Genomic DNA, 15,545 nt, shown 5'->3' with positions numbered 1-15,545 from the left:
CTCGGCTGGGCCCCGGCCGTGTCTCCCACTGTGGGGCAACGAGAGGGGCTGTGAGGGCAGATCCCACTGCAGGGAGGGCTGGAGATTTGTCCTGGGGGAGCTGAGAAACCACAGAATCACACAATCATTTCAGTTGGAAGAGACCCTAAAGGTCATCAAGTGCAGCCACAACCCCCCTGGCACTGACCCGTGTCCCTGAGACCCTCATCTCCGCGCCACTTTAGTCCTTTTTCTCCCTCTGAGCTATGGAAGTAACAGGAAGCTCTTGGCTAGTTATTCATTTTATTACAAATAAGCATTTAATGACCAAGTCAGTTGCAGAGTTTTGGCCAAAACAAACACATTTTAGGTGAAAGAAAACAAAACAGAAGTTGTGCTACGGGTACGGAACAATCGCAGCCCCTCCACGGCCCCTGTCCAGAGCACGTCGTGCTGCCATCACTCTTGTAATTGGCACACACAGAGTGCTCGCAGCTTTCCTGGCTAAAAGCAGCTTTACGGCTTATATTGAAATATTTGAGGAATAAAGCAAGAAGAGCTGTGGAAAAGATCATTTAAGATGAGACAGGACAGTGTTTAATTAAGATAGGCGTCAGACAACACGGAAATTAGTATTCAGCCAGTTCCAGCTTTAACCAACTCAAGCGTTCTGAACATAAACCAGACACCGAGACACTATCTGCCTTTCTTCTGCGTTCCCTAAAGCCAAACCCCACGGGGCTTACACTGCAGCAAGAGGCCGGAAAAGCAAAAAGCCCAGGACTGCAAAGCCGAGCTCATCCCTGCAGGCCAGCGCAGATCTGGAACTGCAGCAAAGGAACGACACGTCTGTGCTGCGTCCAGCGCGGGACGCGGCTCCGCCGGTATGGAAAGGCAACGCACGGCTCCAATCCACCACGAGAAGCACCGAGAACTGCTGAGTCCAAGGCAACACAGCAGGAGCTTTTAAAGGCAGCACAGAAAGTGGTTCACTGTGTGTTCTGTGCCTCCCCCTTGATGCAAGGAGGTGAAGTTTCCGAGCCCCAGAAGCAGCAGCAGCCACAGGACGCGCTCGCTCCAGCCACCGCGGCCTTTCCTGAGGGTTTTTCTTACTTCTTTCTAATTTCTCTTTCCACATGATCCAAGTTTTGCATCCCTGCAGCATGGGGTATCACAGCTAGAGCTGATCGTCTTCCAGATTAACTATTCCATTCCAGGAAGACTTTCCCTGGTTAGAAGTTCATTGCTGGCAATGAGTGCACCAAGGCCACCCGTGCCAAATGTTTTTAAATAGCACTGGAGGAAATTAAAATAAAATAAAAACAGAACAAATGTCCCCCTGCCCCTCAAAAAAGAAGAAAGGCTGCATAAAGCTGACCAGACCCATCCTGCGCAGCTCAGCTCAGCTCGAGAACTGAGCGAGCCCCCAGATCCAGTGGCACCCGTGGGATTTCAGCGCTAAGCGATGCGACTGCCCAGGGAAAGGGAAGAGAAAGCATCGCAACCGGTGTCTGGGATACAGACTCACACCAGTGTGAATGTGCGTTAGGAAGGAAACGTGCAACCAGATCATCCCCAGCACATCAAATCCTACGGCTGAATTTGCTTTTCATCTCCAAGATGGTGCTAATTAAGAGCCTAGAGGCGCACGTGCTGCCATGAGCTCTCCTCCAGAAACTAACAGAATCTACACAGAAAATAAATGACAGAAGAGTTGAGGAAATAAAGGGACAGGATTTCGTAACAAAAATTACAAACTCATAACTTAAGAAAAAGGCCAGAGCTGACAGTGTTCAAGCTATTGCTGTAGGAACGCCTGGAAAATCTAGAGAAGACTCTTCAGTGAAGACACATCTGGAGAAAGAGAAAGAAAAGGAGCAGGAATTACTGAGAGTGAAGCCCAACAGGCTGGAATGGCTCAGTGCAGCAGGTCTGAGTTGGACACCCCTGGTCCCCTGGCATTCAGCAATAAAGCCCCACGCTCACTCCAGCCCGTTTGCATGAATGCTGCTCAACTTCTCCAAAACCACCACCCAAAAGCAGCCGGAGCCACGGCCACGAGCACCCACCTACCCTCGCTCAGCTTTGCCTCCACTTTCAGGAACACGTGCTGTATTTGTGCTTTTTTTCTGTATGGGAATTTGATCTCAAACTCCCACGTGCATTCTAATACTTTATTATGTGTCAATTTGCTAAGGAAATACCCACCCCCATCTGTTACACAGACATGAGGAATTGTGTGTCCTTCAGCACAGCTGAACACGTGTGTTCCAGCACTTTTCATGGGGTGCCAGTTTCCTACCGACCGATATAAAACATTCAGACTGGACAGGGAATTGTTTCCATAAGGAAAGAGGTTGAGGTCAGCAGAAGTTACCAGCATTCAGTCGTGATTTACTGATGGAAACTTCAGCTCTGTCATCTCCAGGTCAGGGGAGCTGCTGCCACTCCTGTCGCTGTAGGTGTCCCTGCGGAATTCAGAAAGATGGTGTTTTAGGGATCACAGTGTGTTACAGATCTACTTTTGCATCAGGAATGAGTGGGGTTTGGCAGCAAGCGCTGCTAGCTGAGGCTGGAAAGCAGAGCACACAATTCCTAGTGTAGCTGTCCCTTTGGAAACAGGGCCGAGACATCATCAGTTTTTAGGTTTGTGAGTTAAAATGATGATACGTACAGAGCAGATCACTCAGAGCACAACAGCAGCCGTTCTCCAGGCAGCGACACAGCGAATTCCTGCGCTGCAGCTGCACTGCAGCTCGGCCCAGAAAGGCCAAGAGTCTCCTTTTTGCGTTGCTGCAGCGTTAACACTTTCAGTGCCATTTCTCTTTTGCATTTAGTGTGGGTTTTTTGTTTAGTGGCATGTTAGAACTCCAGCTACACAAGCAAACCCTCTGTGTTCTCCTCTGCACGGAGGAGAATGGGTCACTACCAAAGTGATGTCTGTCTGTTGCATATTGCCACGACTGCTGAGCAGAACCACAGGGCATTGGGGAGCGGCTCAACGAGGTCAGCACACCATTAAGTCTACCCAAAACATCAGGAGCTTTGCAAAGTCATACAAAACAAAGCTTAAGTCAGCAGGAAAAGAAGAAGCTGCAACAATCAGAGCCCACTGTTTAAACCAGCAACACGAACAAGTTTCTTAAGGACTAACAGGTGGGAAAGCCCAATTAGGTATCAAATCATTGAGAAATGAGGCACAGCTGCAGCTTCCCCAAACACCCCCAGAATGAAGCGCTGCTGCTACCACCACCTGTTACCTCGTGTAACTCTGAGCGGCATCTTCCTCCAACGTACCTGGGCGAGAGCCGGCAGCCCTTCTGGAGATAGTGCGTGAGCCGTCCCGCCGACGCCAGCAGGAGCCCGAAGTAGGGGGGAGATGGCTTAATTGGTCTGGAGAGGAACTCAGGGTGATACTGAACACCAACGAAGAAAGGATGATCTAAGAGAAAGAAATGCAAAAAATGTCAAGTTTCTTAAGCCCATGGCTGAACTGCAGCCAAAAGAGCTGATCTTGCTAAGGCCCTGATGACAGAGAAGAAGAATAATTTCTGTCTTGCCTTTTGTCCCTAAATGGACAGGCATGTGGGATTCTTTTTTACTGTAATTTCACAGATGGAATCATTCTTAGAGATCCCGGACGGCACCCACACAAAAACCTGCTCGATAACCCTCTGAACACTTTCCCTACACCCGCAAAACAAATTGCTTAAGTACTCACCTTCCAACTCAACCACTTCCATTCGCTCTCCCTCCTCATCCTGGCCTACGAACTTCAACCCTTGCTCTTCAAAACACTTTTTCAGTTCTGGATTGACCTAGAAGACCAGAAGCAATAAACCCCGTGATCTCTTGTGTTTGGATTACACGGAAAAGCTCAACACCTACAACAGCATTTTTACCTCAAATCTGTGTCTGTGTCTCTCTTCCAAGAAATCATGATCTCCGTACAGCTTCCCTACACCAAAAGAAAGACATTTCTCAGAGCAAATGCCAAACAGTTTGCACAATGCCGACTTTTAACGAGTCCATATGAACAGCATCCATCAGAATCTGCCACTTCTAGAGGCGGCCAAATTCACTTATCCCCATTTCACTACCATATTCTGCAAACCTCTCAAGGATGCTTCAGCATCCCCAGGTCTCTTCCCAACACCCACCACACACACACATTCCCAGGAAACGCTTCCGAAAGGGGTAAGAAATGCCTTACTCATGATGGAATTCTTGGTTTGGAAGAGTGTTCTTCTCTTGCCAAGCCTCATGGTTCCACCCATTTGCCCAGGATTATGTTCCGGCATGTCTATGACCTACGAAACACATCCAGAGAGGGAGGTGAGAATGAGGGGGGAACAACAGTCCCAGGCAGACTGTGAAGCATTGAAGTGGAAAACAACCCTAATATCCACACAGAACACAAGCAAACCACCCCGAGGAGCACTGTCTGCACCAGGCAGACCAACAGAACTACATTGGTTAGCTGAGTTATTCTAGTAAAGGCTGATTGTGGGTTATTCAGGAGCTTTAGTACGGGAAATGGTCTCAGTCGAAGCCCGCACAGATCCCACGCACTAGCACTGCGCTGGTTACTAAGCTCGATGTTAACAAACACACAAGCACGTTTACAGAAACAAAATCCCCAAATCAGGATCGCTTATACTTTGATAAATAGCTTCATCAGCTGTTTTCTTGAGAACTTTTTCGAGTAGCATTTTAAATTCTAGCAGAGGCCCCTGGCTGGCGCGCACAGAACCTGCAGTCTAAGAAACGCCGGTTCAGAAATCTGTCCACAAACGTTCCACAGAATTCATGTCTGTCTGCTCATTTCTGAGATCGTCATTCAGCAGTTATGCAGTGGAACCTGGATATCACCAAATCTTTACCATTTACTCTGTAAAATCAGTTAGCTTTCACACTGCCCTTTAAGAACCTTTTACCTCTTAGAAAACACCTTTATGAAAAGGTGTCATTAAAAATTTCAAAATAGATGAGTTTTTGACCTATAATAAGCACTGCAATCTTCTGCGAAGCAGCAACTGCCATATAGTTCACTAGGCAAAGACATTTTCAGATTAGTAAATGATGGAAGACAGACTTAAAACCACAAGACATAATAATCCAAGCGCTTAACTGCACCAGGAGGCATGTGCAGAGAAGTCTGGCACAGTGAGGATACTACAAGCAAGTCACTGTAAACTCACCACCGGATGAGCAGTTTTGGGGTCGAATTCTGTCGAGTTGGCATCTGCAATGTTATGTTCAGTGGTTAGAAACATGAAGTCGCTCATACCGTGACCAGCATTTACAGGACCTCCCCCTCCACGCAGGAAAAACGCACACTGAACAGCTTAGAATGTTTTAAATAGAGCCAGCAAGGGAAAAGGGGCAGAAGTACTCAGAAAAACACATTTCCCCTACCTTCACTAGGAGTGAGACTCACAATCCAGCTAAGAAAGTAAATTTAGCACTCTGTAAATTGAGTTTTGACAACAGGGGCCTGGACAACTCAAGGACTAGAACCCAGAAAGCAATTCAACTTGCTGAACTAGGTGCAACTGCCTCGTCAGCTGAATGGCTTTTTGGTTTTCTTTCCCACTGGCTGTAATGGGAATTCAGGATGTCCGGCACACACAGACACAACTCCACAGGTGTTTTATTCAGGAGCTGAACCTCACTCTAAGCAACAGAAAGTTTTCTGTCATTATAAGCATGCCTTACTCCATTAATTTTTATTTGAATAGGATCAAGAAATTGTTCTTTTTCCTTTTAATTAGCAAAGGAAATGGGGAATTTTACAGGCCTAGAAAAAAAAAAAAATCTCCCTACCAGTGAAAAATTAAAGGTGTTACTCAAGCAATCAAAGAAACGACCAAAACCCAGGAAGGGTTTTGCGCAGTTACCTTGCCAACCAAGAACACTGCGCGCAAACTCCACAACCGCCAGCTGCATTCCCAAACAAACTCCTGCGGAAGGTAGAGCAGAACACGCGGCACGTCAGGACAGGGAGCACCGACCCGAGCTGCACAGCGCTCACACCCTCCCGGAGCAGCCAGGGCCAGGCCGGTGCCGGGAGCTGGGGTCTGCTCACTCCGCACCAAGTCGTTCTGACAGGTTTTACCCCGACCTCCCTTTCCCACCCGCTGTGCTCACACAATTCCCCGTTTCTGCGTCCGCCCCGTTTAACTGCGGTCACCTATTTCTTCCTGCCAGCATCGCCACAGCCTCGTCCAGAACTTCCTCGGAGACTCCTACCCCCTCATTGCAGAGATTCCACGTCATCACATCCCAGCCAGCTCTGGCCACTTCAGAGCTAATTGCAGGTGGTGGCTGCGTTACCCGGCTGAGCACCGATCGCTGCCTTCCTCAGCCAAATTACTGTCAGAATTGTACATTCTAGATACTAACAAAAATCAGTGAAGCTCTTGCTGCAGACCAGTGAGGCTGTTACTCAGCCCCCTTTATTTCTTATTGATGAAACATGTTTCTCACCTAAGAAGGGTTTTTTCTGTTTCCTCGCCCAGGAAATAGCTTGAATTTTGCCTTCTGTCCCTCGAACACCAAATCCACCAGGAACCAGAACTCCACTGCAGGGGGATGAAAAGATTCCAGTCACACAGGGCTCACCGGGGCGGCTGCACCCGAGCACCCGCCACCTCCCTCCTGGGAACTCTGGGACCTGCAAGACCTCAAGAAGACCTGAAGAAATGGGCAGAGTACAAGAGTCTTACTCAGCACCACACAGCTTCTGCCACGCCTCGTGGTATCGGACAGGCTCTTCCTGCAGAGTGTCTGGCTCCAAGTCAGCAGAGTCAATATACTGGGAAGAAATCCAAAGAAGGATGATGAGATGCTGCAGAAGAGTGTAAATACAGGGTCTGCTTATTTCTGATATCATCATTTCTCCTGGATAGCTCTGCATTTGTTCCCTACTAGATACTTATGTATTTTCTGGGCTGATATCCTGCCTCCTAGTCAAGCGAACTGCTTCCCCACACCGTCATACTACAGATGCACAAACAGAAGCCGTGGTTTTTCTGACAAGATACATATTTCACCTCTTCAGAGCATCTCGCTACAACCAAGACCCTGAAAAGCACCTGTGCAGCCAAACCAGCCTTAAAACCTTAATACAGGACGAACCTAAAGTTCACTGCCTGAATCAACTCTCCCTTACTGTCTATGGGGTTGTGAAAAACTGAAGTAAGACGGGGAGCACTGTGGAAAGAGTACGGGGGGAGGAATTTTTACCACCCCTACCTTAATGTCGAGTTTGTGGTTGATGGCCAGTGCAGAATGCTCCAGTGCTTTAATGACAGATGCGTAGGAATCTGAAAACTTGGTGTATTTGCCAACAAGCGCAATGGAACATGTTTCAAGGAGACGGTCATACCTAAACACAATGAAAACAGAAGGGTTATTTCATCATTCACAGGAAATGGGGGCAAGAATCACATTCTATTTAGCTGTTCGAGTAATATAAACAGTTGGGCTCTTGAAAGCCTGTCCAACTAGAGAGATGATGACTTTGGAAGAAATGACCTTTTGTAACAATTACGACTTAAAAACATCAAAGCAAGACTAGAAGAAAGGAAAAAGAAAAAGGAAAAAAAAAAAAAATCAACAATGACAGAAAGAGTTGCAGAAAGTCACATATAAATGAACTCATCCCTCCTTAAGCTGCAAAGCCATTCTGAGTAGATCCAAACTGTCTTTTCAGAACGCTGTATGAGATTAAAGGTTTGCAGTGAACTATGAGGAGAGAGGATCAAAGCACAACTCTGCACATGTTTATCCTGCGGAGCATCTTCCCGCGCTGCTTCTGTCCGAGTTCACTTCAGCAGCAAGAAATACAGAAAGGATTTCTGGAGTCCTGAGGCTGCGCTGCCCACACGTTCGGCCCCAGCATCTGGCAGCACGGGACTGACGCAGCATTCTTGGCTGCAGCTGAGGAACTGTTTAACGTTTATTTCAAAATTGCTAAGTAACTTCAACCAAGCTGGTGACTGAGGGCTTTTTCTGTTAAAAGGAAATGTTCACTTGTGACCCAATAACCAAGGACTGAGAAGAGAAACTAATCTAGAGTCTTAATTCAAACCTTGTCCAGCAGTGCAGCTCACCTGTCGGCCATTTCCTTCCACTTCATGAGCATCCTCCGGGGCTGCCGCTCGATGGGGAGGTCGAGCCTGTGCCTGAAGTAGTCAACAACTCCCTGCTCCTCTAACAACAGAGGAACCCGGTAGATTGAGGAGACATCATGAATGCAGATGACCTGTCCATAAAATACAGATGTCATTAAAACAGATCACAGAGTCACAGAATGGTTGGGGGTTGAAGGGACCTCTGGAGATCATCCAGTCCAACCCCTGCTCACGCAGGGTCACCGAGCAGATCACACAGGATCCCAGGGGTTTGAATGTCTCAGAGAAGGAGACTCCACACCCGCTCTGGGCAGCCTGGGCCAGGCTCTGGCACCTCCCAGCAAACAAGTTCCTGCTCATGTTCAGATGGAGCCTCCTGTGTTTCAGTCTGTGCCCATTGCCCCTCACCCTGGCGTTGGGCACCACTGAGCAGAGTCTGGTCCATCCTCTGACACCCACCCTGGAGGTATTTATAACTATTGATAAGGTCCCTCTCAGCTTCTCTTCTCCAGGCTGAAGTGCCAGATCTGAGTTCCTGTGCAAGTATTTTTAGACAGATATTGCGAGAGTTTCTATCTCTAGCAAACAAACATATGACCACCTAAACTTCTAGGAAATAGCATCTGTCTAATAACATAACAAGATAGGAATAGCTCAGTACTAGTTTCCACATACTTGAGGTCATCCTTCAACGCCTCCCAGGTGTTACTGCTCACTGGAGCTCCTTGGGAAGGGCTATAACATGATAACAGAGCAGTGAAAAAGCTGCTGTGCAAGTTCAAAGAACGTCTCAGAGACTTGTGCTGTGATAAATCTTCCGGGCGATCCCAACTGAAGCCACGGCTGAGCTGCCCACCAGCCCAGATTCCCACCATCATCATTTGGAACTGGGGCCCCCAGTTTGATTAAAGCCCAGGGAAACCTGCGATCTCAATACTGTGATAAATTTTACAGGGAGTCCATGATCACAAACCGGATTAAACAACTGTGAGCAAAGAGTTCTTGGGTCACTGAGGAGAATCTACAACAATGGTTCCAGTTCACTGAAATGGGCCTCCACAGAAAAGGAAAGACAGCTCTGGACAACTGCCGCCTGTCCATCAGGAGTCAGACTGTACTGTAAGGATCAAATATATACCAGCACAACTATTTTTAAATCCTCATTTCTCCTGACTCAAATAAAAGCAGAGTTCAACACTGCACCACTGAAACTCCCTAGGCTGGAAATTTTCCTCCTGTATAGTCAACAGCATTTACTTCTCAATTCAAGTGCAACTGCAGCGAGGAACAACTACATAAAATTGCATTAAACTTCCCAGAGAGTGACCACTAAGAGCCAACTTCAATTCCTGGCCAACAAGAGGTAGGTATTGTACTGCTGACACACTAATATTTTTGCCAGCTAATTCTGAATGTAAAACTTGAAAGTGCAAGACAAAGCAGCAAATGAATTATGCAGCTAACAAAAGACACAGCTAGAACACAAAACCGCCACGCTCAGATAAAACTCCATTCAACATTTGACAAACAGCTAGAATATTTATTGCAAGAAAGTACAGACAGCAGCCTTTACCTGTTCTGGTTCAACATGACAGAACATGGAAATCTTTTCTTTTACTGAGGTATCCAGTGGAGTGGAGCACCTGCAAACAATCTAACAGAACAGCAACATCAGGGTTGTGAAGCAAAGCAGAAGCGCTCAGACATGCATATAACAAGCCTCTAAAAAGAGAAAAAGCTTTCTCCAGACTCCGCGACTTGGGGAAAAAACTCAATTCCGTTCCTTTTACTTGTTTATTACCAATATACAAGAGCTTTTGACATAAGCATTATTTAGACTAGGATGTTGCTGCAACAGGCCGGTGCTGCATTTGCAAAGTCAGAGCCGTGTAGCAAACCTTACCAGATCTGGTGAGAGACCAAGACCTCGGAGTTCACGAACACTGTTTTGGGTGGGTTTAGTCTTCTGCTCTCCTGTAGAGCTCGGCTGGTCAGAGAGGAGCAGAAGTTGATATATCAAATTAGGATATGTATTCATAAGGCCAATCGGGACTCTCCACCCCATTCATCTCGTAAAAACTTTGCCCCAGTTCTTAGACAAGTCACACGAGTTTTAAATACCCCTGTACACTCATTTTAATCTCACAGACTGAAAGCAACTGGCAGAAACCAGAGTTCCAGTCTGTGTAGTACATAATTATGCACTGTAGTGAGAGAAGGAGAGAGCAGAGATCCTCAGGTTTTAGCCACTGCTCTTTCCACATACCTAATATCTTATATTTCTAATTTTTTTTTCCATAAACCACCCGGCCTGGACAGAAAGGGAAAGGAGAAAGCAGTTAAACAGCAGTTAAAGATGCAAAACTGCACTGGCTGCAACTCTCAACTACTTATTACACATTCACACATTTTGAAAAGTTCCTGTTCCCTTCTTGCAAACCTTTTTAAGTACATAAACCATATATGCTCTGCATTCCTTCCAGAAGTTTATATATAGAGAGATACAAATATAACAGTGCCTATAGATATAGCATTTCAGAAACACATATTTAGAAAGCAAGTTTTGGACTGGGGAAGCCCCTGATCACCAAAACATTTTGGGTCCTTACCTGAGGAACTAAACTGACGTGAATGTTACAAAAATTCTCTCTTTTGGCTTTGAACTGGAACTGACGGAAAGCTTCAATGAAAGGCATGCTTTCAATATCACCTACTGTCCCACCGAGCTAAAAAAAGAGACATTTAGAAGCAAAGTTAGGACCAAAACATCATCTACTGAATTTGTATGCTAAAGCATACCAAAACTACATAAAAGCACAGTAAAACATCTCCCCAGTACCTCCTCCCAATATCCTAAAGGAGCGTCAACACCAACATGAAAAGCAGGATTTGCCAGTTGTACGTTCTACTTCCACTGCCTCCAATCTACCTCAACTATTAATTTTACCCCCATGATTTTCCCAAAATCAAAAAGCCACAAGAAAAACAGCTTCTCATATGTGCAGCACCTCTCCAGGGACATAAGCTTTGCCTGTATTCAGTCTTCAAGGAAAAGATTCAGGTGTTAAAATATCCTTTATGAACATTAGGTGGCACTAAGAAGCAAAATTTCTGTTAAATTTTAGTAACTCTATAGAGTAGATTTGTGTATGTGCAGGAAGAGACACAAGGATTCTCTGGAGCCCTGAGAACTCCCATTTCTTGTCAGATGGTGCCTCCCAGATACTTCAGGGTTCAGACTTGTAATTCCTGGAACAGAAACTGGCACCTGAGCTGCAGGGAGAGTCCTAAAGTCACCGTGACCTGGGTTCAGTTTTAAAAAATACTGTTTCTTGCATGGAGTAAAGAGCTACAAACCTCAATCACACAAACTTGGGGTTCAATGCCATCTTCATCTACAGGAATCCGTGCCTGCCTCATCACCCATTCTTGTATAGCATCTGTGATGTGGGGTACAACTGAAAAAGAAACCCGGGCAAGGGTTAAAACCACAACCCCTGCACATTTCTCCTTTTAACTCCTTACAGCGCAAATTGTTGAAAATAACTTGGCAGCACTAGTTCAGCGCTGATTTGTGTCTTTACAGAAGTATGCATTTTTGAAGTGATTATTCTTGGCTGCGATTTTCAAGAGAAGTGAGTTGGCAGCAAATGTAATCCTGCCTCAATTTAAACATATGCAAGAAACGTTTAAACTGCAAGATTCAAGTACAAACAGTTCCTTGCTCTAAGCAGCGAGAGTTACTCTGTGTTAAACTGTCTGTAAAAATCCTTATCCAAACCAGCTGTGGAGAATGATTAAAAAGGGAAGGGACTGATCTGATCCTCAAAGATCCTTTAGGTTTTCTAATGACATGACAGTTATCAAAAGCAATAATCATTTACCCAGCTAATAATCCACAGGTGTATTAGTCTGAAGCCTGTCCACATTTAGCATTTGCTCTGTTAGACAGCTGGACCCAAGTCCAGCATATAGTCTGAACAATAGGCAGCGTATTGCTGAGCACCAGAAGGTTCTGAGGGGCATAACCTGATTTCGTATGGCACACACTGGTGCATCTTGTACTTCACAAAAAGCACCACAAGAACATCACATAACAAAGACCTCAAGTTAGGATGAAATGCAAAAGCATCCAACCCGACAGAAATACAGATCGTATTTCTAAGCATCAGAAATAAAGCTTCACATCACCTTGGACAGTTTTGCCAAGATAGTCTCCCTTCCTCTCCTTGTTGATGACGTACTGGTAGATCTTCCCAGTGGTCAGGTTGTTGTCTTTGGTGAGTCGGATATCAAGGAAGCGCTCGTAGTTCCCGAGGTCCAGATCCACCTCCCCTCCATCATCCAGCACAAACACCTCGCCTGCGGCACACGGAAAACAGCACAGATGTCAAGGGGAAACAGTCCACGCCAGCAATTTGTTGGATTTGTGTGTGACAGCTGGAAGAATCCAATGCAAGACAACACCTTCTTTGATCGCTACAGAAGTTTAGAAGTGTCTAATAAAACTAAAAGCCTCATATAGGCAAGAGGACAACTACACCGAGGACTGAATCCCTCAGAAGCGATCAAAGAGCAGCGAGCACATCTGTCCTGGCACCATCGGCCCGTCCATCAGCCCAGCTGGCAGATCCCACACCCAGCACCCAGCACAAACTCTTTGCCCGCACAAAGGAGACAGATCTTCCCCGGACACGCCGGTGCTGGCTCAAGGTGGCTGGATGCGCCAGCCCGGCCGCGGGGCCACTCACCGTGCTCGTACGGGGAGAAGGTGCCGGCATCGATGTTGATGTAGGGGTCGATCTTGATGGAGGTGACGCGCAGCCCGCAGGACTTGAGGATGGTGCCGATGCTGCTGGCGATGATCCCCTTGCCGATGCCCGAGATCACGCCGCCCGTCACCAGGATGTACTTCATCTGCCCCGCTGCGGACAGCGGCGCCGCCTCAGCGGGGGCTCCGCCCGGCGGACCCGCCTCAGAGCCCCGCGCCATTCCTGTCAGCGACACCCCGCCACTCCCCCCCCTCCCCTCTCCCCCTGTCAGCGACCCCCTCAAGCGCCAGCGCCCCCCCGCCATTCCGGCCCGTCACCGAGGGCCGCTCCCGCCTTCGCCCCTCACACAAACTCCCGCCACAAACCCACCAGCGCCCTTGTCCCCCCCTCCGGGCGGGGACCCGCGTGGTCCCACCCGCTCCCCCCGCGCCCGCCCAGATGGTCGCGCCCGCCCCTCACCTGTTCCCGCCGGGGCGGCGCGCGGAAGCTGCGTGGCGCGCGGGCAGCGGGACGGAGCGCGCGCTGCTGCCGGCCGGCTCGGAGCGGGAGCGCATGAGGCCGGCGCGCGGCGGCGCGCAGGCGCAGCTCTGCCTCGGCGCATGCGCGGTAACGAGGGGCGAGGCCTCGGGGCGGGGTCGCGGGAACGGCCGCCCCGGCCCCGCCCACCGGCGCTGCTGCCAGCGCCCCCCAGCGCAGCCGGGGCGGCACCGCGGCCCGGGAGCGGACGGACCCGGTGCGCGCGGGGGCTGAGCGGGCGGGGGTCCCGAGCTTTGCGGGGTGTCATGACCTCCAGGCCCCAGCCACCGGGCGGCTCCAGCACCGTTTATAAGCACAGGATGTATAGCGCAGTATAGAAAGCGTATAAAGGTGTCCAGAGGAGGACACCAATCGGTGAGGGGTTCGGAGATGAAGCCGTATGAAGAGCAGCTGAAGCCACCGGGACGTGGTCTGGTGCAAGATTTACATTACGGTTCAACCCAGTGAACTCGAGGGTCTTCCAACCAAAATGATCCCGCGATTCCACAATTTCACGAGACACCCGCCTGTGGCAACTGTGGCAAGTCCTTATTTCAGAGGTGTGTGCAACCCAAATGTGAGCATTGCCTTGTAGACACATAAATCATCCTCTCAGTGCGTAATTAAGGCCGCAGGGGCTGGATACCCAGCGGTGCTTAAGCGATAACTGCGCTCAGCGGGAGCTGTGAGCGGTAAATGGCGTGGAATACGGTGACCCAGAAAAGTCAAATCACAACTATCTCAAGTTATGCAAAATCACATCAAGTTTTTGGAGAAGCGGGGGAAGAGTGAGGTTGTTGCGCCCTTAGTAAGCTTTGCCCTGACAATGCCTTGTTCCCAGCTCTCAGTAGAACGCACATTGTGAACGTTTTCCTTTGAGAGATGTGAAATGAGATGAAATGGATCCGCTCTGTTTATTTAACAGGATTTGATTCACAGCAGAACAAATTAACTGGAAAGCATTGCTCAGACTGGCATTGTTCTGGCAAATGTTAATGTGTCACTGGGATTATGTGAGGAGAAAATACACTGGAATCCTCAAATACTCACTTGAACTTCCCTATTGTTCAGGTGCCTATTGATGCAGGGAAATGCTTATTATGATATTATATATATAATTTTAATGATGATGCAACTAGTAATAAATTATTCTATAAAGTATAACTATATTGATACATTAATATGTGGTTTATTATTGCATTATAATCTTCATTATAGGTATTGAGATTTGCATTTTCTCTGGAAGATACTTCTGTTTCTTTTTCTTTTCCAAGTGAGGGCTTTTCTTAACAAGTTCACTTTGTTCACCATTGGTTTTCCATTTTTGTTTCTTTGATTGCCTTAAAATTCCACAGAAAAGTTGGATTAATACAGGGCTTGTGTAAAGCGTTCAAATCCTTCACTGAGTCTACACTTTTACTCTAAACTTGATCAGAATTTCACCAAACTGAACAGTAAACAGACCTGCTACCCTGAGTAACCAAGGGATTTTGGCAGATCTCAAAAAAGATGCAAAATAATGTCGGGATTAGGGCTTTTATATGTAAGGAAGGTGCCTGGTGTACCGCGAGTTCTGCGGTGGCGCTTGTTCTCCAAGTTTGCGGGCTGGGTCTTCTCCGAATTGTCCACTAGAGGGTGGAATTGAACAGCAAAAGAGCTTCCGAAGCAACAAAGGGACGCGGCCAGACGGTGGTGACACCGGGGGACCCCAGAGCTGCGGTTCGGTGGCACTTGGGGTCAGGTTCTGTGCACCAGCTGCAGTTTGTCCTGCTGGTCCTGGGGAGTTCTGACCCCTCCTGGTAGCTCTTGATTGTGTCAGGCCGGGCTTCTTCACCTTCTGGCCTCTTCCTATCTGCTCCTTTTTCTCCACAAAGAGTTGTGTCCTGGGAAGCAAGGGGTGAACACGCTGAGGTGCTGCGGAGCTTGTCCATGCTAGGAGGCCACATCTGCAGTTCTGGGTCCAGTTCTGGGCTCCGCAGTTTAAGAAAGACAAGGAATTACTGGAGAAGAGTCCAGAGATGCTGAGGGGTCTGGAGCATCTTTCTGATGAGTTGAGCGTGAGCCTGCGCTGTGTTATTTCCCTCATTTCCATCAGCTGCGTAAAGCAAACTGAGATCTGCCAAACCCAGCTGCTGTCCAA

General features: G+C 47.8%; 1 protein-coding gene across 1 annotated transcript; it reads right to left on the bottom strand.

The window, feature by feature from the left end:
- Positions 1 to 265: 265 nt before the first annotated feature.
- CTPS1 (CTP synthase 1) lies at positions 266 to 13,486 on the bottom strand. The gene is made up of 19 exons (XM_082071704.1): positions 13,349 to 13,486; positions 12,869 to 13,042; positions 12,309 to 12,479; positions 11,475 to 11,575; positions 10,727 to 10,843; positions 10,021 to 10,104; positions 9,691 to 9,771; positions 8,097 to 8,248; positions 7,237 to 7,369; positions 6,708 to 6,796; positions 6,469 to 6,563; positions 5,880 to 5,942; positions 5,181 to 5,224; positions 4,193 to 4,289; positions 3,882 to 3,937; positions 3,701 to 3,797; positions 3,277 to 3,421; positions 2,357 to 2,447; positions 266 to 1,833 (listed from the first exon to the last, which is right to left on the bottom strand). The coding sequence occupies exons 2-18, from the start codon at positions 13,032 to 13,034 to the stop codon at positions 2,363 to 2,365; spliced, it is 1,776 nt and encodes a 591-aa protein (XP_081927830.1). The 5' UTR covers positions 13,035 to 13,042; positions 13,349 to 13,486; the 3' UTR covers positions 266 to 1,833; positions 2,357 to 2,362.
- Positions 13,487 to 15,545: the final 2,059 nt, after the last annotated feature.

This window comes from Streptopelia decaocto (genome assembly GCF_964273445.1).
Source record: "Streptopelia decaocto genome assembly, chromosome: 23".
Taxonomy (NCBI): Eukaryota; Metazoa; Chordata; class Aves; order Columbiformes; family Columbidae; genus Streptopelia; species Streptopelia decaocto.
Note: the sequence above shows the minus strand (reverse complement) of the source record. Positions and strands in the feature narration are given on the sequence as shown.

Coding starts and splice junctions, on each gene's coding strand:
- CTPS1 (XM_082071704.1), bottom strand. CDS start 13,034: ATGAAGTACATCCTGGTGACGGGCGGCGTGATCTCGGGCATCGGCAAG. Junction 10,105..10,726: donor ACGTCAGTTTAGTTCCTCAG/GTAAGGACCCAA, acceptor CTCTCTGACCAG/CCGAGCTCTACAGGAGAGCA. Junction 5,225..5,879: donor CAGTGTTCTTGGTTGGCAAG/GTAACTGCGCAA, acceptor ATAACATTGCAG/ATGCCAACTCGACAGAATTC.